The sequence below is a fragment of the Callospermophilus lateralis genome, chromosome 2, assembly GCF_048772815.1.
Source record: "Callospermophilus lateralis isolate mCalLat2 chromosome 2, mCalLat2.hap1, whole genome shotgun sequence".
In the NCBI taxonomy this organism is placed as follows: domain Eukaryota; kingdom Metazoa; phylum Chordata; class Mammalia; order Rodentia; family Sciuridae; genus Callospermophilus; species Callospermophilus lateralis.
The window spans coordinates 206,999,724-207,022,433 of record NC_135306.1 but is presented as its reverse complement, the minus strand read 5'-3'; the positions used below and the strand labels follow the sequence as shown (position 1 = coordinate 207,022,433).

At 59.4% G+C, this 22,710-nt stretch overlaps 1 protein-coding gene across 2 annotated transcripts in view; it reads right to left on the bottom strand.

The window, feature by feature from the left end:
- Positions 1–22,710, bottom strand: part of Lrp5 (LDL receptor related protein 5) — a 99,637-nt gene that overhangs the window by 18,972 nt on the left and 57,955 nt on the right. For both annotated transcript variants that reach the window (XM_076847707.2, XM_076847708.2), the window contains 9 exons: positions 18,479–18,695; positions 16,331–16,620; positions 14,581–14,807; positions 13,608–13,792; positions 9,428–9,751; positions 7,348–7,547; positions 3,004–3,218; positions 1,146–1,336; positions 212–421 (listed from right to left, as the gene is read on the bottom strand). In XM_076847707.2, the coding sequence (XP_076703822.2) occupies positions 212–421; positions 1,146–1,336; positions 3,004–3,218; positions 7,348–7,547; positions 9,428–9,751; positions 13,608–13,792; positions 14,581–14,807; positions 16,331–16,620; positions 18,479–18,695 (2,059 nt within the window). The remainder of the gene's footprint in view (positions 1–211; positions 422–1,145; positions 1,337–3,003; positions 3,219–7,347; positions 7,548–9,427; positions 9,752–13,607; positions 13,793–14,580; positions 14,808–16,330; positions 16,621–18,478; positions 18,696–22,710) is intronic.

Below are 22,710 nucleotides of genomic sequence, written 5' to 3'. Positions count from 1 at the left end.
CTTTGGGTGCTGTTTTTAAACTCTAGGTTTGTGGCCAATTGTTTTGTGGCAAATGGAAAAGACCCAGAGAGGCCTTGGGACATCTGGACACTTGCTGGTCTTTGGTGCTGGGCCACTACCTTGCTGGGGTCACATGGGCCCCAAGGCTGGCCTCCTGCCTGGTTCCACCCTTCCTGCTGGACCCCGCTGCACCCCGGCCCGCCCCACATACAGAACTCTTCCAGGCTGACTTCCTCCACAGCGTGGATGCCCGTGAGGTGCGCAACGCGGCCCTGGACGCGAGTGCGCTTGTCCCCGGAGGTCTTCTCCACGCGCTCAATCATCTGCTGCTGGCGATCGATCCAGTAGAGGTGCCTGCCGAGCACAGCCAGGCCCACGGGCTGCACAATGTTCGCATCCTCCAGGGTCAGGCGGTTGGCCCCTGTAGGCGGGACACGGGCTCCTGAGTGACAGCCAGACTCAAGAGCCCTGCCACACTCAGCTCAGAAATGAGGTCCAAAGAGATGGCTGCCCGGGATCTCTGCCCGGGGGTCCTGTGCTACAGTCAGGGCTGGCCTCCGTATCAGGGCCATAGGCCCCAACTGTGGACCCTAGTCTGGCTGGTGCAAGCACGGCACTTCCCCTCCTACACCCAGCCCCCGGCTCTAGGAGCTGTGGGGGGCCCAGCCCCCACCTCTGGGAGCTCTGAGGGCCCAGCCCCCCCCCTCTGGGAGCTCTGAGGGTCCAGCCCCTCCCTCTAGGACTCTGAGGGCCCAGCCCCCCCCTCTGGGAGCTCTGAGGGCCCAGCCCCCCTCTCTGGGAGCTCTGAGGGCCCAGCCCCCCCTCTGGGAGCTCTGAGGGCCCAGCCCCCCCCCTGGGAGCTCTGAGGGCCCAGCCCCCCCTCTGGGAGCTCTGAGGGCCCAGCCCCTCCCTCTAGGAGCTGTGAGGACCCAGCCCCATGAAGCACCAACCCTCACTTCCCTCCAGGGATGCGCTCCTCTGGGACCCCGCCCTGCAGCTCAGGGGGTGGGATACACAGGATGTGCCAAGGGCCCCAGCACAGTGCCAGGCAGCAACTGCTGCTGCTAACAAGATGCCGTGGCTTCATGAAGGGACACCTGTGGACTGCCAAGGTGCCGACGACCAGGGAGGCCTCGGGCACGTACCTGACAGGTCGCAGCTCTCGATGCGCTTCAGGTCTGCGTCCACCCAGAAGAGCCTGCCCAGCGTGTTGTCCACCACGAGGGCCACAGGGCGGATCAGGCCCGTGGTGAACAGGACTTCACGCTCCGTGCCGTCCAGGGCTGCGCGCTCGATCTTGGCTGCTCGGTCCTGCATGTTGGTGAAGTACAGGTACCTGCGGGGGGGCAGCGGGAAGCACAGGTCGGGAGCTTCCCCGGCCACTGCAGCTCCGCAGCTGACCGGGCCTCCCCGACCCTGCAGGCACCCAGTCAGAGCCCTGCCTCCCGGGGCTGGCCCGGAGCCGGACAGGTTATGCCCTACGCTAGAAGGAATGGTGTCCCCCAAAGTCCACGTCCACCCCAGAACCCCAGAACATGAGCTTATTTGGAAGCAGGGTCTTCTAAAATGTAACTAAGGATCAAGATGAGGTTATGCTGGGTCAGGGTGGACCGTATGTCCAGTGGGAAGACAGAAGGCCACGGAGAGAAGAGGCCAGCGTTCCCTGAGAGCAGGGCTTGGGGTGACGCGACCACAAGTCCCAGGACGCCAGGAGAACCCTGAAGCTGGGCGACCCCCACCCCACCCCCTGCCCCGCTGCGGAGGGGATGTGGCCAAAAGCTTGGTTCCAGACCTCTGGGACGATGAGAGGGTAAACGTCTGCCTGCCTGTCGTCCTAACCACCTCCAAACCCTGGGGCTTCGTCCGGCAACCACAGGACAGTAATCTCTGCACAGCGCAGGAGCCCTTGCCTCTTCAGAGGCTGGCTCCCTCAGTCCCTGGGCAGCCCCCTCTGTTGAGGGCCACAACCAAGTTAAGATGGCGCCTGGCACTTTGCCAGGAGGAGTGGTTTGTGACGTAATGCCAGCGAGTCATTAAGACGACGAGGATTCCTTAATGACTGACTGCTGTATCTAGATGATGTTAATTAAGTTAAGCTGTGTGTCATTAGTTGGGCATATATACCTCTGCTGTGCCGTAATAAAGCGGCTCCCGCTGTTTCAACCTTCACAAGATGCTTGTCACCCCCCCACCCGGGTATTTTGCCCAGCCAGACTGCGACACTCCTCAAATACCAGCACTCTGCTCCAAGCCCTCTGTGTACGGCAGAGTCCCCACAGGCGCTCCTGTGCCCACTCTGACAGACAGGGAAACTGAGGGGCTGAGGGGTTAAAGCCACCTGCCCAAGGTCACCCGAGCAGGAAGTGCAGGGGTCCAAGTTCACACTGGGGTGTGCCTAGCCTGGGGCCTGTGCCTGCTCCAATCAACACTGGCACAGGCCCCACCAGGCAGTCCCTTGACAAGTCTCCTGGCTGGCACGTCAGGTCTGAGGGACTTGAAGAAGGCCCCATGCTCCTGACACAGCCCTCTGCACACTCTTTGTTGTTTCTGAGCCTCGTGGCGCGGGGCTTTAGGACCCCTCCTGCCCGGGTTTCCGCTCCAGGCCTGTCGACCTGTCCTGGGTACCTCCCATCAAACTCTGAGGTCCTTCTGGGAAGGGAGCAGCTGCAGGAGCCCCTGTAGAACCCACGGGACCCCAGGGAAGTCTGACGGATCGACAAGACCCATGATCGGAAGGCCCGTCTTTCCGACACTGCCTTTTTAAGTCTCCCTGGGCCCACTTCCCGTCTCCCCTCCCCTGCTAAGCCTGTCCCTGGGGTCTGCTGCCTGCCATTCCGCGTGACTCTGTCGTCCTGAGGCCTGGGCCCGCTCCAGCTGGGGAGCCTGGGGAGTTGCTGACTGGAAGCTGGGAGGGCAGACCCCCCGCAGCCCCAGCGGCTGCCCTGAGTGCACTGCAGGAGGCCTGAGCCAGGTGCAGCACCACCCGTCCCGTCGGCCTCCTACCCTCGCTCTGCGTTGACGGCAATGGCCCTTGGCCTGTCACGTTCCCCCCGGAGCACCACGCCCATGGCGTCCCCATCGAGGCGGTGGACGTTGATGGTGTTGGTGGCCTCGCACGTCCAGAAGAGCATCCTGCTGTAGATGTCGATGCTGAGGTCGTGCGGCTGTCTGTCTGGGCTCAGGTTTTGGCTTTGACCCGGAGAGGTCAAAACAAAGGGCTATAAGACAGAAGGAACAAAAGTCACCCATCAGAGACCCTATGACCACCAGCTAAAGACGTGTTGAGGGAGCACAGAGGCCACGTTCCTGAGCTTAGCCTGAAAGTCAAACTTTCCACACCCGTCTGGGGATGTTTGCTCTCAAATCAGCCCTTCACCAGGTGCTCACTCAAGAAAACAAAGGGAAGCTGGACCAGATCCAGACACCAGCCTCCAGCCTGGGGAAGCCCCTGGTGTGACCTTGGGTTCCAGGCCCCTGAGCCAGTCAGCCGTCGGCACTAGGTGGTCCCGTGGCTCGGCCCTCTCCCAGCTGCACCGACCCTGGCGTTCCAGGGCATCTCAGCTCTTCTTTGCATTCCTAGGGTGTGTGCTTTTGGCTTAGACCCTCGAATCCTATTCTTTGAATTCAGAGTGCCAGGATGGCAGGCGTGAAGGCCAGAGGCCCACTCTCCCCGCTCCCTGGGCAGATGCTGGCAGGTGAGGGGTGATGGGAGGGCAAGGTGCAGAGCAGGGGAAGGCGCCAGCCGTGCAGGATGACCCACAGCTCCTCCTGAGAGCGCAAGGCCAGCCTGTGTCCCAGCGGCTCTAGATGTCACCCTGCCTCTACACTCCTGGTGTCTCCACCCAGAGCAGCCCCCAAGAGCGCCACCTGCTGTGCCACCTGCTGTGCCTGTGCCATCAGGGGCAAGCCCTGGCTTCTGGAGCCCCCAACGGAGAAACCTTCCAAAGGGGCTTTGTTGAACCAACCAAGGAGGAAGGGAGGGTCGTCCTTGGGTCACCTCCAAAGCTTTGGGGCTCTTAGTGACCTGGCACAAGCAAAGTGGGCCTGGAGCACCAGCCAGTGGTGTGGAAGAAAGCTCCTTCCTCTAGCTGGGGATGGGCCAGCCTCTCCGCTCCTGCCCCCTCAGGGGGAGGCCAAGGCTGGCGCTCTGAGCTTGGGGTATTCTAGGTGTTTTTTATCGACTGCTTCCAGCAAGTAATAAAACTAGAAGCCTCCAGGTAGCAAAGGGGCCTGAAGCTAAAACGAAGCCCCTTCCCCAGGCCTAGGCTCTAGGAGTCCACTGAAAATGACAGCCAACCCCCCCCATACACAAACACACGCGAGCGCGCTCGCCCACACACACACACAGACACACTCCAGCTCTGGCCCAGTCTTGCTGGCCAGATCTCATCACAGGACGGTACAACTTTACAGGTAGCAACATCACATTTCCACCGAGCTGAGGGTCTGGGAGAGCCAAGTGTTACTCTGCTGGGCACAGTCCTTCCCCAGAGCCAGAGCTGTCCAGCTGGGGACCAGAAGAGAAGCAAGATTCCAGCTAGTCCTGGTCAGAATCAAGGGCACAGAACTAGACTTTGAGACCCACTCAGAACCACATGCAAAAGGCATACAGGGAGCAGCACAGCGCCTGTCCCCCAGGCAGGCAAAGCCAGGGGGCAGCGTCCGCGGCTGGATGGCTTCACTGACAACGACACGTTGTCTCCCCAGCATCCGAGTCCACCGCACTTAGCTCTTCACCTCACTGCTACAAAACCTTGGCCAAGTACCCTCCACGCAGCGCCAATCCACAGAGCCACAAGGCAGGAGACGCGGGTGCCCCTCCATGGAGAGCAGACGTGGCCCAGCCACGGGACAGAATATCATTCAGCCTCCCACAAAAGGAGGAGGGGCCTGAGGACTCGCGCTGGGGTGAGAAGCCAGGCAGCAAGACGAACGTGACCCCACTCACCTGAGGTCCCTAGAGGCCTTGGACCCTCAGACAGCAAGTGGTATGGGGAACCTGGGCTGGGGAAGGGAATGGCACTCAGTGTTTAATGGGGACAGTCAGTCTGCACAGACGAGAAAGTGCTGGAGGTAAATGTTCACGGTAACGTAACCTGCTTAGCACCAAAGGAGGTGGCCCTGACGGTGGAGAAAATGACAAAACTGATGCTAGGCACACTAACCACGATGAAGAGCAGAGAGAGCGAGAGACACAAGCGCCTGAGCTGAGCGAAGGTGGGAGGGGAGGTAATGAAGCCAGAGCCCCCAGAGGATGGAGCCTGCTGGAGGGAGCTGGAGAGAGGCCCAGGAAGGGAGGAACCTGGGGCACAGGAAGGAAGGGAGGATCCAGGAGCACAGGAAGGAAGGGAGGGCAGAGCCAGGGGCATAGGAAGAAAAGGAGGGAGGAACCAGGGGCACAGGAAGGAAGGGAGGGAAGAGCCAGGGGCACAGGAAGGAAGGGAGGGAAGAGTCAGGGGCACAGGAAGGAAGGGAGGGAAGAGCCAGGGGCACAGGAAGGAGGGAAGAACCAGAGAAATGGAGGGAAGAGTCAGGGGCACAGGAAGGAAGGGAAAAACCAGGGGCGAAGGAAGGGAAAAACCAGGGGCACAGGAAGGAAGGGAGGGAAGAGCCAGGGGCACAGGAAGGAAGGGAGAGAAGAGCCAGGGGCACAGGAAGGGAGGGAAGAACCAGGGAACAGGAAGGGAGGGAAGAACCAGGGAACAGGAAGGGAGGGAAGAACCAGGGGCACAGGAAGGAAGAATCGGGGGCACAGGAAGGAAGGGAAGATCCAAGGGTACCGGAAGGAAGGGAGGGTAGAGCCAGGAGCACAGGAAGGAAGGGAAGAAATAGGGGTAGAGGAAGGAAGGATGGGAAGAGCCAGGGGCACAGGAAAAATGGGAAGAGCCAGGGGTACAGGAGGGAAGGGAGGGACGAGCCAAGGGCACAGGAAGGGAATAGCATTTGCAAATGAGGTAGCCCCAGAAGCTGTTCTTCAGCAGCTTCCCCTTCAAGGCCTGTCACTGGTCCTGTCACCCTGGACACCATGAAAGACTTGTCTTTAGGGGGACTTAAAGGCACTTTGCACCCAGGAGCTTTCTCAGCAGGGAAGCCACAGTTTGTCAATCAACACTTCCCTCTTCCCAAAGCGCTCATGCTGACTGCCCCCTGCACCAGGGAGATGAAAGGAATCGTCCCATCAGGCTGCGGAGCCACTGATCCCAGCCGCTCTGCTGCCACCCATCCTGCTGACTTCTACCATCTCCAAGGATGTGGGCCCCCTGCCCTGACTAGGTACTATGCCAGGGAAGCAGTTTGTCAAAAGAGATGTCCAGCCTGAGCAGACGGCAGTGGCCTCCAAATCAGTGTGCAGGACAAAAAAAAATCGACCACACAAGAATCATCTGGACCTCCCCGGGCACCCCTCTGCACCGCTGTGACAAAGCCATGGAGATCTCCTTACAATGTCATTAGCCCCTCACTGACAGCTCGATGGGACAGGGATTGTGGTTCTAAAGCTTTGATAAAATGTGTCTTTGGAAACATGAGCGGGTTATCTGCATGAGAGTGAGAACATCGTTCCCAGAACCGGCCCCCCACTGGACAGTTCTGTAGGAAGGCTCCTTTTGAAAATGGAAACTGGTTCCATGGCCACTAGTGACACCTCAGGAGACAGGACGTTGGCTTTTTCCCAGTTTCACTAGTGAGAAGCACAAGGTACGTGTGGAAACCCACACCCGGCGCTGGGACAGTGACCCCCCCACTCACCCCCACTTGGGTCAGGACTCCAGCCACTCGCACCAGCCTCTCTCCACCATCGCAAAACCACAGCTGCTAACAACGTTCCTGTCTATGAGCAACCCCGGGCCTTCCTGCGCTGGCCGGGAGTCTTAGAAACGGAGCTGCTGTAGAATCACATGCATGACCTGTTTTGTATATGTCACTGAGGGTCCTGCCCTGCCCCCTTTGCCCATGGCCTGGCCTTTCTGCTGTGCCATCTGCAGTGTGGTGACTTCCAGGAGTGCGGGCAGCATTACAGAACCGACTGCACCTTTCCTGTGAAGCAAAGGTACAGCTAGAGTCGCCATCACCAAGCCCACACAGCACGAGGCCTCCTTGGAGAGGAAGAGCTCCCGGGGCCTGACCTCACGAGTCCACCTCAACAATGGGACGCCTCGCTATGCCAGGGTCCCCCACACCCAGGGTCCATCCTGCAACCACAGTCAGAGCCCCAAACACTGACTACCCCGGATCGACCTCGGCAGCCTCCTCCCACACCCACCTCCATTCAAGAAAGAGGGCACAGCCTGGGCGCTGCCAGGACAGGCTCCTGGGGAAGTGCCCGCCCTGTGCCCCAGGGGCACCTGCCTGCGTCCCATCGTCCTTGGCTCGCTTGATGTTCTGGCGCCCGTCCACCCAGTAGATGAACTTGTCCAGCGGGTCATAGTCGATGGCCTTGACGTTCCTCAGACCGTGCAGGGGCAGGATGAGGTCCGGGCTGCGCTGGTCGTCGGGGATCATGCGGCTGATCGCACATTTCTGGCTGAACAGCAAGAAGGCGGAAGGCGCTGGGAGGGGGAAAGAGATGGGGCTGGGGGTCAGCACCGCAGGCTGAGGGTGGCGGGTGCACAGCGCTCCCAGGATCACAAAGCCACCCAGCCTCTGCATCCAGCAGACGGCGTGGAGAAGACCAAGCAGACATAGGCTGTTCCCCGAGGTGCGTGATGGGGGTTCTACTCTCCAAGTTACGTGTCTCTGTCACTCCAAAGTGTGTGCGCTAGTGGCGTACACACTTATTGTACGTCATCAAGCTGGGTGGGGCTCAAAGGTAGAGTGCTTACTTAGCATGCTCGAGGGCCTGGGCTCGATCCCCAGCACTGCCAAAAAAGGAGACCAAATGTCATCAAAACTAAGGACAAAGCTGGGAATGGTGGTGCACATCTGTAATCTCAGCAGCCCTGGAGGCTGAGACAGGAGGTTCAAAGCCAGCCTCAGCCACAGTGAGGCCCTAAGCAACTCAGTGAGACCCTGTCTCTAAATAAAGTACAAAATAGGGCTGGGGATGTGGCTCAGTGGGCAAGTGCCCCCGAGTTCAATCCTCAGTACCAAAAAAAAAAAATCTGGAAACAGAAGGAAGGTAATTCAGCGAGCATCAGACTCCCCGACAGGGGCATGCGATGTTGGGATGACCCCGTGGTCTCCTCCATGCCTGCACGTGCTCAAGTGACGTGCCATAAACTGTAGAAAACGGAGACAGCAGGAAGGACACTCCCTGGAGAGTCAGGGAGAGCAGGTAACTGGACAATGAGGAGCCAGGAGTCAGGCTGGCTCGGGGCCACTCCTGGGGCTGGTGAGGCACGGTCTCCAGCTGCCCAGTTTCCCAGGGGCTGGGAAGGACCCGGATGTCCCTAACCTCCTCTCAGTTCACTGCACGAGGCCCCCAGACACTGCTTTCAGAGGGACCAGAAAACAGGATGGTCTCTCCTTCACGGCAGAGAATCAATGTCCCGAGGGCAGAGACCAGGCCGAGGTTCAGAGGCACCAGCACCTGTGAGAGGCCACAGCTGCAGCCACCGTTCAAGGGCCCCTCTGGGTGGCCTGAGATCCAAGTCACAGCCAGGTCGGCAGGGACTCTGAGTCAATGCACCGTCCTGGTCCTGTCCTGCCCCCGTCCCTCAAGGTCATGGCCAGGAGGGCATGAGAACTACAGGACCAAGGCCCTGGACAGTGCGGCTCTGGCCCCAGGCCCTCCACATACCAGCCTGGGGTCTGGACAAGCTGGACAAGAAGGGGCTTCGTGAATGGTCAGGCACTGAGCAGAGGCCAAGTTACCAACGCCTGCTGCGGGCACCACAGAAGGGCCTGCGGCAGGATCGCCTGCACCCCTGGGGCTGCGGGAAGGTCTGGGCTCTCGAACCTCACTCTTCCCATCATCACTCATGTGAGAACAAGAAGGCCTGCCTACACCAGAGGTCAGCAGGGCTAGGTGAGGCCCGGGGACTGGAAGACAGCCTGTGTGCAGTCAAGCCTGGCTCCGGTTTTCCCAGCTGTGCTGCCTTAGGCAGGTCCCTACACATCTCTGTGCTTTAGGTTCTTTGTCTGAGAAATGGGGAGGGGCCGCTACCTGCCCTGTAGCTCAGGGATGGAATGAGCACTGTAGAAAGCCCTGAGAGCAGCACAGGTGAGCGCTGTCCGGAGACCTGTACAAACTCAGGGCTCCCTGTGAGGACTCTGCCAGCCGAGGGCGCGGCCCGGTCAGTCGTGCCTCACTCAAGCAATAGATCCTTCTCCCAACCTGCACCGCCAGAACGCACCTTGAAGCTCGTATAGTGCACGGCCTGCACAACCACCCACGTACACCAGGGGAGCCCCCGATGGGAAGCGCCTCTCCCCCAGGCCCAGGGCCAGCTCCGTGTGGGACTGAGGTGCCCAGGAAACAGGTACTTACGGCTGCAGTTGCGGCTGCTGGGGTCCAGAGTGTAGTGTGAGGCACAGCCACAGCGGTGGCCGCCAGGGATGGCGAGGCACAGCTGTCCACACTGGCCGTTGTTGTGCATGCAGTCGTTGAGGCCATCCTGGCGGGAGGAGTGGAACACCAGGATGTCCATCACGAAGTCCAGGTGGCCCTGGATGAGGGTGCGGTTCCGGCCGCTGGTCTTGTCGGCCCTCTCGATGCTGTGCAGGTTCCAGTCCGTCCAGTAGATGTAGTCGCTGTACTGCGTCAGGCCAAAGGGGTGCGGGAGGTCGTCAGCAATCACCACGCGGTCCTGACCTGCGTGCAGACACGGCCCGAGGTCAGCAAGCTAGGGCCAGCAGGGCCCACGCCGCAGCCCGGTGACTACCTCTGCGCCTTGGAACCTGAGCGGCTCTGGATAAGGACAGACCTAGCTCGCCGAGCGCACGCCCACCCGCAATCCCACCCCAAGGGAAAAACGCAAGAAAGACAGACGCAACATCCACCCAACACACGAGATGGTCTGCAGCGTGGTGTCTGCACCCCACAAACCACAGGGCGCCAAGATGGCAAGAACGAGGACAATCTCAGTTGTGGGGCTGAGTGAGCACAAGCTGTAGAAAGTTCTAGAACAGCAAACAAGAAACACACACACACACACACACAGAAGTCAGGGCAGCAGTTACCCTGAGGAAGGACAGACTGGGAAGAGCACAAGGGAGACCAGTCACCCTGCTCCAGGTGGAAGCCACGCGGATCACGTCTGTGCACACGTGTAAGTATTTGAAAATTCCTCACCCTGACCACTCCAGGTTTCTGTGCTTAACCACACATAGGTTACACTTCACTAAAAGTTTCAAAATCCACCTTTTAAAAAAACCAGCCCCGCAGTGACCCAGCCTGGGACACCCGCTCCTCTGCGGCCAGCGTGGGACCTGGGAATCCACATTCACTCCCTGACCTCAGCCTCCCTGTTTGAAAAATGGGTATTTTTAAGGTGTTGGGGATCGAACATGCTTCGCAGGCACTCTGCCACTGAGCTGCAACCCCGCCCAACAGGAGTGTCCCCATGGGTGCCCACATGACTCAAATGTTACACACTGGGACACACAGCGAGATTCGTGATGACCGTTCTGACACACATCCCATGACACCACTCGGGGAAACCGCCATCCAGCCCTGCCAAGGAGTCCACACCCTCTTCTCCAGAGCGTATGAAGACCTCGCCTACAGGGCAAGAGGGACTTCACGGCGTGACCAGAAACGCTGAGATGGGAAGAGGACCCTGAAGCACCGGGGAAGCCCTGGGTCAACGCAACAGCGTCTAGAGGGAAGGTCAGATCCGCCGAGCTGCGGAGCCCGAGGGGTGGCCGGGGGCTGGACGGAGTCCCACCTGGAGACATGAAAGTTAAGAGGGAGGACGCGGTGGCGGCCTCATGTGGATGAGAACGTGCACTTAATGCCCCTTAGAGCCAAGTCGGTGAGGTTTTGCTGCATGTGTCTATGATAGAGGAAAACTTAGCTTTTGGTCTAAGAGCAGAGAAGAGGCATGAAGTCTGCTCTGCAAGTCCCCGCAGAGTCTAGGCAGGGCAGATGCAGCCAGGCCCCGCTGTCCACAGGCAGCTACAGAGAGGATGGGGCTGACCGGCCTCTCCGTATCGCCCACTAGCAGGGGCTGAGGATGCTGACACTCACCCACCTAAGCCAGCCACGGGCCTGGGCTGGGGAACCTGGAGAGCAGGGCTGGGTGGAGCCCAGGGGGCAGCACGAGGGGCCAGAGAGGCAGAGGGAGCCCCGGGCTGGGCCAGGTGCAGCTCCACAGCCTTCACCTGTGCGGCACGCGAGCGGTGAGAGCACTTCTCACCTGCCCCCCTTCACATGCAACTGCACCAACAAACACGCTAACAACGCGAGAGCACGCGTGAACGTGCACGTCATGTCCAGTAGTAAAGTGCAGAACGAAAGTTGAATATGGTATAGTTTGGAAGAAAGTTTCACAAATTATTTTTAAAAAGCAAATAAGTGAAACAAATCTTCAGATTTTAAGAATAATATCTATCTTCAAGTTATTTTTTAAATATCCGATGCTAGAAAGAGAGTTGCCAAACTGAGACCATCAGGTATCCCAGGTGAGATTACAGATAACTTTCCTTTATATTTTTCCTTTTTTAAATTTTTCCAGAAATTTGGGAGTTGCTTATCTAATCACTGGGAAAATGACAGTTATTAAGCGGCCACCCGACCACCTCCACCACACGCACTCGGGCAGCTTCCTGACCCGTCACCTTCACCAGGCACAGGGAGGGCACGGCGAGTGCCGGGGTCAAACCAGGAGGCGCCTTTGTCCCTCACACCACGACTCTGCGAGAAAGGTCTCACTACAGGAAACGTGGCTAAGTCCCCGCAGCAGGCAGGGTGACAGCGCAGGCAGCCAGGCGCTCAGCCACCACTGGCCAGGCCTCGTCACTCCCTCTGCTCCCAGCTGTCCCAGGTCTCCTGCACTATTAATCAGGTGCTCCACCAGCGTCCAGGGCACTCAGTGGAGAGTGGGCACAGTGACCACCAGGCACACGCCCACCTCGACCAGCAGGGTCGCCCCTCCGCGGAAATAGACCCCGCGGCAGGCGAGTCACGCTCTCGGGCACCTTGGGCCACTGTGCCGCACTGCGATCGGACACTATCAGGCTCCAGGTTTGGGTAAAGACACAAACACGCAGGGCTGTGTGATTCTCCTGGGAATGGGGTGACAGTCTCACAGTCAAGCCTCACCCCCAGGCTCAGACCCCAGGACAGTCAGCACCCACAGGGTGTGCAACTCGCCCCAGCAGACACCAGGACGGTCTGCCTCCAGCCGCCTGCAGCGTGCCTGGGCCCCAGCTTCCTCATCTGTAAGACGGGCACGGCCACCTCACCTGCACATGGCAGTGGCCGTGGTTAGGAAGCAAGCCACGTCCTTTGGTCCTCTCTGCAGGGTTCCACGGGACTGGTGACTCAGAAGCCCAGCTCACAGTCTGCCAGTCAGGGCCACTGAAGGCCCCTCTGCCAGTGCTCAAAAGCCAGGTCCATCCAGGTGGTCAGCCCCCTGCAGCTCGACCCCACGTCTCCTCCTGTCTGCCCCAAAGCTGCGGGTCACCTGGGAACCAGACGTGGCCCTCCAGGCTGCTGCTCCTGTCCTTCACTCTCACCTTGCTTTTCGCCTGGCTTATCACCTGGCGGCTCACACAACCACCTGTCACAGTTTGGAGGCAAGGTGTCCCCCCAGAAACTCCTGTGTCAATGCAGGGGTGCTCGGGGGTGAAGGGACTGGATGTGAGAGCCGTCTGGGGGAACCAGCTGGGTGTCACTGGAGGCGGGGGTGTGGCTGGGGGAGGCAGTCACCGGCACGCCCTGGAAGGGTGCATCTTCCTGCCAGGCTTCCTGGCTGCCAAGAGGGAGCAGCACCCCTCCGCCCCGCCCTGGGCTCAGGGCAGTGGGGTCGGCCAGTCAGGGACTGAACCTCTGAAACCAGGGGCCAAAATACCCCTTCCCTCCTTTAAGTAGCTCTTGTCAGGTATCTTGGTCACAGCGATGCAAGGTGACTGGCACAGCAGCCCGCCATGAGTGGAGTCCAGAGTCCCTTGTCCTGGGTTCAGATCCTGCCCCTAGAGCTGGCTGACCGGACACCCTTTAAACTTCCCCAGGCTTCATTTCTACCATCTGTGAAAAGGAGGTGCCATCACCCACCCAGTGCCGGGAGCCTGAGAATGGCCCTGCACGTCTCCCAGCTCGGGGCAGGTGCTCAGGGCTGGGCAGAGTCCGAGTATGGTCTTGGGGTCTGAGTCCGAGCAATGGCCCTGAGGTCTAAGTGGCTCCCTAGCTCTGTGACCTCTGGCAAGTCCTGTACCCTCCCGGTGCCTCAGTTTCCCCATCAATGAAAACCTCTGTCGTGAGGTGGACAGTCCTGGTACATGGCATGGCTGGGACCTGGCACCCACCAGATGCACAGGAAAGAGATGTCCCCAGGGCCTATCGCTACAGACCCATAGCAAGGGCTGCAGGGGCTGGACAGGGACAGCCCCCAGCAGAGGGTGAGGTAGCTGAGATCTCATGGCTGCTCGGGCCACTGTGGAGGGGCCGAGAGGAGGTCTACGCCCTGCTGCCCTGCCCCGATCCCCCTGGGCCCACCGGCCCTCACCCAGCATGTTGGACGACTCAATCATGTTGGTGTCCAGGTCTGTCCAGTAGAGACGCTGGTCTGCGTAGTCGATGGTGAGGTCGTTGGCCCGGCCCACCTTGTCCACCAGCGTCATGCCATTGGTCCCGTCCATGAAGGCCCGCACAATCCTGGGCTTGCCGCCCCACTCGGTCCAGTAGATGTAGCTGGAAGGCAGTGGCGGGCGGGAAGTGAGTCCACACTCAGCCCATGGTAGATGGCGACAGGGGACCCTACCACCACCATTCCTCAGCTGGGTCCCCCTTCCTGGGAGAAAGCCACATCAAGAATGTGAAGGACACAGGAAGGGGCAAGACCCTGGCCACGCTGTAGCCCTGACCCCCAACAGGCTCCACAGGGCTCCCTCCCCGAGTCCCCAACACAGCCCACCCGTCAGCCAGCTAACGCCCGTCCACGGCCACAGAAACAGGTGGCAGAAAAAGCAAACATACAACAGGCCCCAAGCTGGGGTCCAGTGGCGGGGTCCAATACTAAGCTGGCCAGGACATTGTGTGAGCCAGGACGAACGTAGTGAAGCAGGTGGACAGCCCGTCCTCAGACAGGAGGAGAGGTGCCAGCCCCCCCTGCAGAGGGGCCTGGTGGCAGGCCCTCCCCTCCTCTCCAGAGCATCGGGAAAAGCAAGCTCATGCCCCCAATCAGAATTTTGGAAGTTCCGGCTGCCTGCTGGCCCAAATCTGAACTTCTTTCTCTTTGTCCCGAACTTCCCTGCCTCCCTGGACACTCTGAGAGGACCCAGGTGAAAGCAGCAGCTTCCGCCACTCGCTTCCCCTCTGGGAATAAACTAGACAACCTCCAAGGGCGCTGCCCGCCCTGGCACCTTCGAGATGGCCAGTGCAACTCCAGTCGCGGAGTGCCAGGCGGCAGCCAGAACGTCACCCCGCCGGCATGGCCACGAGGGAACGGGACGCGCATGAGGGAAGAGAGCAGCCCTTACCCCTTGGTGGGATCCAGGGCCAGAGACCTAGGGTTGTCCAAGTCCCTCCACACGAGGACCTGCCGGAACTGCCCGTCCAGCCGGGCGACTTCAATCCGGTTGGTCCCAGTGTCAGCCCAATAGAGGTTCTTGCCCATCCAGTCGACAGCCATGCCTTCTGGGTAGTCGAGGCCAAACTCGATCACATGCTCCACGGAGCTGCCATTCATGAAGGCTCGGCTGATGGTCTGGGCAGGCGGGACGAAAAGAGCCGCAATTTAAGAACCACGTCTGTTTTTGGGGGGGCAGGCACCAGGGATTGAACCCAGGGACACACAACCACCTAGCCACATCCCAGCCCAATTTTGTCTTTTATTAGAGGAGGGGTCTCACTGAGTTGCTTAGGGCCTCCCCATTGCTGAGGCTGGCTTTGAACTCCCATTCCTCCTGTCTCAGGTTCCCGAGCTGCTGGGATTAAAGGTGAGTGCCACGGAACCCAGCTTTTCCTTTTTCCTTTAGAGACAGGGACTCAGTAATTTGCAAGACTGACCTCAAACTTGCAATTCTCCTGCCTCAGCCTCCCAAGCAGCTCAGCCACAGTACCTGACTTGGGATCAGCATCTCTTTTTTTTTTTAAGAGAGAGAGAGAATTTTAATATTTATTTTTTAGTTTTCGGCACACACAACATCTTTGTTTGTATGTGGTGCTGAGGATCGAACCCGGGCCGCATGCATGCCAGGCAAGCGCGCGCGCGCGCGCTACCACTTGAGCCACATCCCCAGCCCCACCAGCATCTCTTATAGACATCTAACTAGGAGCTACTTGACTGCCTGGAATAAATATTGAACCAAAATCTGAGATCATAATACCAATATTCTAGACTTTCAATATTAAACATTTTGAAATTCAGCAAAATTAAACTTATATGTATATGTATATATACATATATATATGTATATGTCTTTTTCAAGTAGCCCACCTCAAATGTATACTGTAGACTTACAACCACTTGCACACTTTTACCTAGTAATCTTCCTCCTAAAACGTTATTCCAAGGAACTATTAAAACACAAGACAGGGCTGGGGTTGTGGCTCAGGGGTAGAGCACTCGCCTAGCATGTGCAAGGCCCTGGGTTCGATCCTCAGCACCACATTAAATAAATAGTAAAATAAAGATCCATCAATTTCTAAAAAAAATTTAAAAATAAAAAAGGCCTCACCGTGGGACCATTTAGAGCGAGAAAAAGGGCAATAGGAACTTTCATGAGAGAGAAAACCTTGTTATGTCTAAGTGTCTGCCTAGAAAAATACTTTAAATGCTTAAAAAAAATCACATTAAAGAGCTCCCATCCTTTATTAAGCACCTGTTATAATGCTAAGTAAAAAAGCCAGGAGCCCGCTGTAGGCAGCACCGGCTGTGAGTGAGGGGGCCAGTGTGCCACACCTGCTCTGGGGATCGAGAAGGCCTTTCCCTCGAGTGCCCCAGGACGCTGACACCTGCCCTGTGAGTGAGGAGTCTGCGAGCAGACGGGGTCGGGTCAGGAGCAGGCAGGGCTGAGGTCGACGTACACACCCTCGCACACAAACGCGCTCCAGAGCCCGCGTGCAAGGCTCCGGGACACGCTGGTGCCGGCTCCAGCAGGTGCCCTGCGTTTCATTAGCCTGTGGAATGTGAACATCATGGCTCTCTAAAATAGACCCCCGCGGGAGGCGGAGGTCGTGGGCAAAAGCCCAGCCGCAAGCTGCAGGCGCGTGTCTGGCACTCAGTACCTTCAGACTGACGTCCGTCCAGTAGATGTGGTTGTTGGACACGTCGAAGTCCAGCGCGGAGGCCTCCTTGACGCCCGCGAGCGGGATGGCCACGTCGTTGTTGTTGGTCTCCAGGGAGATCCTGTGGATGGCGGCTCTGCTGGTGAACACCAGGAAGGCCTCGGGGACAATGCAGGTCCTCATGTCACTCAGGAGCTCCAGGCCGATGGGGCAGCCGCACTTGGTGGCACGGGGTGTGAAGAAGCACAGGTGGCTGCACCCGCCGTTGCCCTCAGCACATGGGTTGGTTCCTGGAGGGAAGCACAGGTTCTAGACGTCTGTGGCCTGGCACAGAGAGGGACACGCTCCCTGCACGGCTGCGCCAGGCTCGGTTCCCACCACACACCCCGTGCGGACAGTGGGAGGGGGTGGAGGAAAGCCCTGGACAGTGGCAGTCAGAGTTCTCTCCCACATGGTCACACAGAGGGGAAAAGTAACAACAGGGCCCTGCCCCCCAGGGCAGCACCTGCTTTGACTTACTCCATCAACCGCAGAACAGGAGGCCTTCCCACCCTGTCCCTCAGCGGAGGAGACTGAGGCAGAGAGGCCTTGAGGGCAGCGTGCCAGGAAGTCAGGGAGCAGCTCAGTGAGCCCCGGTTCAGCCCAGCCAGCAGGGGACACTTAATTCCACCAGCCAGTGCCGGACCAAGCTGCCCTCCCCAGGTCTTGACCCCTGGCCGGCTACCAGGACAGGCCTGGAGAGTCTCCCAGACAGCGCCCCTGGCTCGCTGACACCCCGGTGAACTCCAAAGCTCAGGCTCACCAGGATAGCCAAGGTGCCTCGCCTTCATTAAGCAGACACGTTCGTTCAGTGGCCGCTCATGTGCTCTGGGCCGGCCAGTTAGGAGCCAGCCCCGGAAGTGCTCTTAAAGTTGGTTTTAATTTTGTGCTAAGTATTGAAGCTAAAGAAAGAACCTCTCCCATCTGCCTCTGGGGAAGTACAAAATTCGAGAGAGAGAGGGGAGGGCAAGGCCCAGCTACACAGGCAGCCCGGGGGGCCTTCTGGTCTCCAGGGTTCCAGGTTTTGTTTTTGAACTGTCACCCGCTGGCAGGCCCCACCCTCCACAGTGGGTAAGGCCATTTCTAAAGGTGGCTGATAAAACTCAACCTGTCCACTGCAGGCCTTTGCCTCAGGACCTCAGGTGTGATAAAGGTTGGTCCCCAGTGAGAGGAAGCAGGCTGCCACTGAGGTCCCCAGGTACCTCCCCACCAGGTCTCTGCCCACTGTCCTTCTGCCCAGATCCCTGCCTGACTCCTGTCCCCCCCAAGCTCAGTCACCTCCCTTGTTTGCTTTTTGTTTGTTGGTAGTGCGGGGGGGTGGAACCCGGGCCCCAACCAGGCTGGGCAAGTGCTCAGCCACTGAGCCACACCCCAAGGCCCCCTTCCTATTGTAAAGCCAGACACCCCTCATACCACAGCTGCAGCCTCCCAATGGCCAGCAGGGCTGGCCGGGGGCGCCTGGCACCAGGCTATAGGAGACTCCACCCTGGCACTGGGCTCTCGCTGTTCTCTCACTGGCCCAGCTGATAAAGGTTTCCTGAGTGCAGCTGACACCCAGCCACAACACAGGCACCAGCCAGGAGCCCAGCCTCTGCCCGAGGAGCCTACAGCCCCCACCCCCACCACCTGGACTCTCTTCTCCAAGGTGACTCGCGCACCTGTACTTGAAATCCTTTTGGAAGGAGATAAATCACCCAACAGGGGCCTCCTGACTGAGCTCTTTGCTGGCTCTGGCTTTCAGGTAGAGTCAGGTGTCTGTGGTCACAGTGACAATGGTCACCATTCAGCCCCACAACAGACCAGGTAAGTTCTGGGCTTGGCCACCATAGCTGTATGGCCTTGCCATCCTCTCCCCAGTCACCATGACAAGCGTCCAGGCTACTGGGGGTACCAAGGACCTCGGCCCGGGGGGCACACGCTGTGCTTCATGATGTTAGCCCCACTGGCTGCCAACACTCCTGGTCCTTCACCACTCCCCAGCCCTCTGTCCTGAACCAGACGCTTGCTAGTTCGGCTCCCAAGTGGAGTGTCCCCGCCGGGTACTTCCCATCTGGACCTGCTCGTGCCGTCCAGCCCAGCAGAGCAGTGGCTGGGGCCTCCCAGACTCACCAATGACCTTGGCCACGTTCACGGCTTTGAGTCCCATCAGGTCGGGCAGCTGGTCGATGATGACATCGCGGCTGGCCTTGACCTTGTGCACCCGCTCAATGCTGCGCCGCTGCCAGTCGGTCCAGTAGATGAAGTCCCCCAGCAGCGTGAACCCGAAGATGTGTGGGAGCTTGTCTTCCAGGAGGGTCCGCCTCTCGGTCCCGTCCACGTTGATCACCTATGGGACCAGAGGTCAGGGTCTGAGGCCGCACCCCGGGGAGCAGGGCCTGAGCAGCCCAAAGGAGGCAGGTCCAACTCCAGAAGCTACGGCTCCCCTGCCCCTCACCAGGTATCACAGAACGCCGGGTGCTACGGCACAGGGGGTGCTGGACAAATGGCGCTTTCATCCCAAAGCCACATCCCCAGCAGGTGGAGCAACAACAGGGCCAGCTCTGGGCCCCCACAGCCTCCCAGACTTGGGTGGATAATGCACTAGACCAGGCCTCGTCCCCGTCACTGCTGTCAACAGGCAGGACTGCCTGGATGGCATGGGGTGGACCCAGACCAGGTGGGCTCTGCAGGAAGGAGCCCTGGGCTCCGTTAGCAACGCCTGCCGCAGGTGCAACGGGCCCCAGGGCCACCGTCAACACACAGAACTCTGACAGGCTGGGCGACTGCAGGCCTGGGCCGGTCCCCTTGCACTGGGAGCCCACCTCCCCTTGCTCAGGACCAGACGAGCAGCAAGGGCCTCTGGGTTCTTGGTCTGGCCTATGGCCCAGGATGCTTCCTCCCTGTGCACTGAGATGGGGACACTAAGCTTTTCCTTAGAGAGTTGACATTTGGTACAAGCAGCTGTGATGAAAGCCACAGGGGCCACTGGCCAGTGCGAGACACCTTAAGGGACTGAAGCAACAGACGGGTGGGCAGGATGGGCACTGCGGAGCTGGCAGCAGCCAAGTGCCCAGGACAGGATGGACGAAGCGGAGTGAGCCCGTGTCAGGAGGGCCTCAGCAGGCTGCGGAACGGTCACGCCTCCGGCTCGTGGCAAAGCTAAGGTGACGTTTGCAGGGCAGAAGCACAAGGCAGACTGCAAATGACCCACAGAAAAGACGGGTTTTCTGCAGCTGGACAGCAAAGACAAAACTGCTGGGCCAATGAGTGACCCTCCAGCCCTGCCCATGGCACTCAGTGTCCTTGGGCAAGTCCTCGCACCCCATGGACCTTGGTCTCTCCACATGTAACTGAATCACCAGGCAACAAAGAGGCGTGACCGGCCCAGACCTGCAGCCATCTACCCCCCAGGGGCTGGGCCAGCCGCCAGGGGCCCAGGTAGGCCTCGCCCAGAGGGCGGAGCTAAGGCTGCACCAGCCCCTGCCCTGAACTCTCCCAGCCGCTCGGGAGTAGGAAAGGGTAGGTGGGGTGGCCTTGGTCTACAGTCTGGGTCCTTGCTTCTGTTTTGCTCCCACAGGAAGGATCGCAGAGGCAACCCCAACACTTGTGCAGAGACCAGCTGGGAGGCTGGGGCCAAAACCCACAGCTGAGGAACCCGCAAAGGACCTCAGAGGAAGAGGGTGACGGCCAGGCTGGCACTGCTCCCTCACTCCCCACCCTTCCTCCCCACTCTCAAGTTGCCCAAAAAGTGGCAGGAGGCAGAGCTCTCCTGGGGTGGCTCAGGCCACACCCCAGCACCCCAGCCAGGGAGGCGGGGCTCTGGGAGGGCTTCCTGAGAAACGCCCTGTGATTGGTGGGAAGCTGCACCCACGCACCCTCTGCACAAGGACACAGAGGCCTTGGCATGAGGCCCACAGGCCGCTCCAACACACTGGGGAGAGAAAGGACCCCTCCTGCATTTTTTTTTCCTGGTGCTGGGGTTGGAACCCAAGCCTCCTGTTAAGCATGTGCCCCACTGGGCCACGCCCAGCCCCCCTCCCCCCCAGCCCCGCTGGCCTTCGGATGACAGTTTTCAGCAGTCCTGGGATCAGGACTCCCCAGATCCCTCAGCAGGAGGAGGGGAGCCCTCGATCAGGGTCCCCGTGCCCAAGCCAGCAGCCTCTCTCCCCCTGGGGCCAGTCCTTCCTGGGAATCGGAACCTCTCACTGAGCAGGACACAGAGAACACGGCGCACTGCCTGCGGGAGGTGGCGGGTCACGAAGAACTCAGAAACAGCAGCTGCGACTGGACACCTGTGGACGCAGATGCCAGGAGAGAACCCGGGAGCCAGGTTTTCTAGAACAGGTTGGCAAACTTTTTCTGTATAAGACAGAAAATATTTCCAGCTTTGAGGCCACAACAGTCACCAGAGCCAAAAGCAACCAGAGAGAATGCACAGATGAACAGCTGTGGCTGAGGGCCAACCAAACTTAGTTCGTGAAAAAACAAAAACAAAGTGGATTTGTGGACACTGAAATTTGAATTTCACGTAATTTTCACAGGTTATGAGAGATTCTTCCCCCAATTATTAAAAAAAAAAAAAAATGTCAAAACCACTCTTAGCTCGAGCATGGTTTAAAAATGGGCAGCACACGGGGTCTGGTCTGTGGGGCACGCTTTCTACCCCCGGCCTCTCTGGGGCCTGGTTTTTCAGGAAAGGAAATTAGACCCCAGAGGCTCTGAAGGCAATGAGAGGGTCCAGCCAGAGGCCAGCCGGGCTGCCCCGGAGCTCTCTACTTCTGCTCTCGTCCCCAGGCCTCCTGTGAGGCCATCTCAGAACTGGCAGGACAGCAGGTGCAGGGTGGGAAGAGGCCGAGTGGCTCCCAAGAGCCCAGCCCCCACTGTCTGCAGGCTGGCCCATAAGACGGTGGACATCAGAAAGCCACCAGACATGCAGTTCCTGATGACGAGTCCTGTTTCTGCCAACCTGCAGTGCGCCCAGCTGTGTGCCCAGGACCAAGCCACCGACAGCACAGGTGAAGGGAGAAGAGTCCTGTTTCCGATGCCATCATGAGCCCACCGCCAGGTGCAGACCCCAGTCACACCCGCCACGGTGACTGTGTTTTACCCAAGGACAGGGACCTTGAGCTCACAGCTCTATCCCTGGTGCCTAGTGCTCCAATTTCACCCAGGGCTCATGGACTAGACCACATAGCCAACTGGACTCGAGTCACTGTCAACCCGCCCTGTGAGTTTATTATGGACACGTCCCTTGTCACTTCCACCTGCTTAGTAAAGGTCCAGGCAGGAGACACAGGTCTGATGAGTGGCAGGTGGGGTCACTGAGGGGGGGCATAGGTGGGAATAGCGTCAATCCTGACACAGCAGTGCGCTATATGTCTGACTGGGATCGGCATGGAGACCCCAATCCAGCTAGGCCTCAGAAGGGAAAACAGCCCACAGGTGGTGAGGTGCTGGCTGACCTATGGCCAAGAGGGCATGAGCACTGGACAGGTGTGGACAGGTGACATATAGCCTGGAGCCAGGAACCTACCATGTGGCTGGGGGGTCGGGTGCATGGTCCATGTGGGAGACCACGGCACCTGGCTTAGGGTGACCCAGGTTTCCAGGTGTCTAAGTCTGGAAAAGGGACCTAGATGAAAGGAAGAGCCTGGGGGGGCCAGGCTCAGCTGTCACAGGGCTGGCGTCTGCACGACCAGAGGGAAAGAAAGCAGGACCCAAGCACCAGCCCCTGGAGACGCTCGGGAGACAGCAGAACCACCACGCTTGCAGAAGAAGGTGCCTGGGCACGGGAAGGAAGGCTTCCAGGTCAGAGGAGCCGCACAGCCGGCCAGGAAGCCCCGGGGGTGGGCAGGCGGGAGCCTGCAGGGTCGGAGGTCCACCCTGGAGGGTGTCCACATGGGCTGAGTGCAGCCAAGGGCACGCCCGGGGGAGGAACATCCACTCCCAGGGGACCTGGGCAGAGGGGCGAGAAGGATTCCTGGGCAAACCAGCGTCATGCTGGATTCCAGGACCAGGAGGTTGGAAAACCTGAGAGCAGGGGCGGGGGGGGGGGGCAGAGGGGGGCGGCAGGGGAGGTGGGGCGGGGGGCACAGGGAGGCAGGGGCAGGGGAGGCAGACCAGCCCACGTGAGGCAGGTCCCCAAACACAGAACCTGCTGGTATCAGGACTGGCCTGGATGCAGCCCAGCCTGTGGGGGGGCCCAGGACCACCGGCCACAGTGGGGCAATGAGGGTAACTGCAGCGTCACTGTGACGGCAACTGGCTGGTCACGGGGAAGACAATGCTCCATATGTCATCGGGCTGCTGGGGGCTGGTCTGCAGCCTGATGTCCAGGACAGCTGTCACTGGGAGGCCAGCAG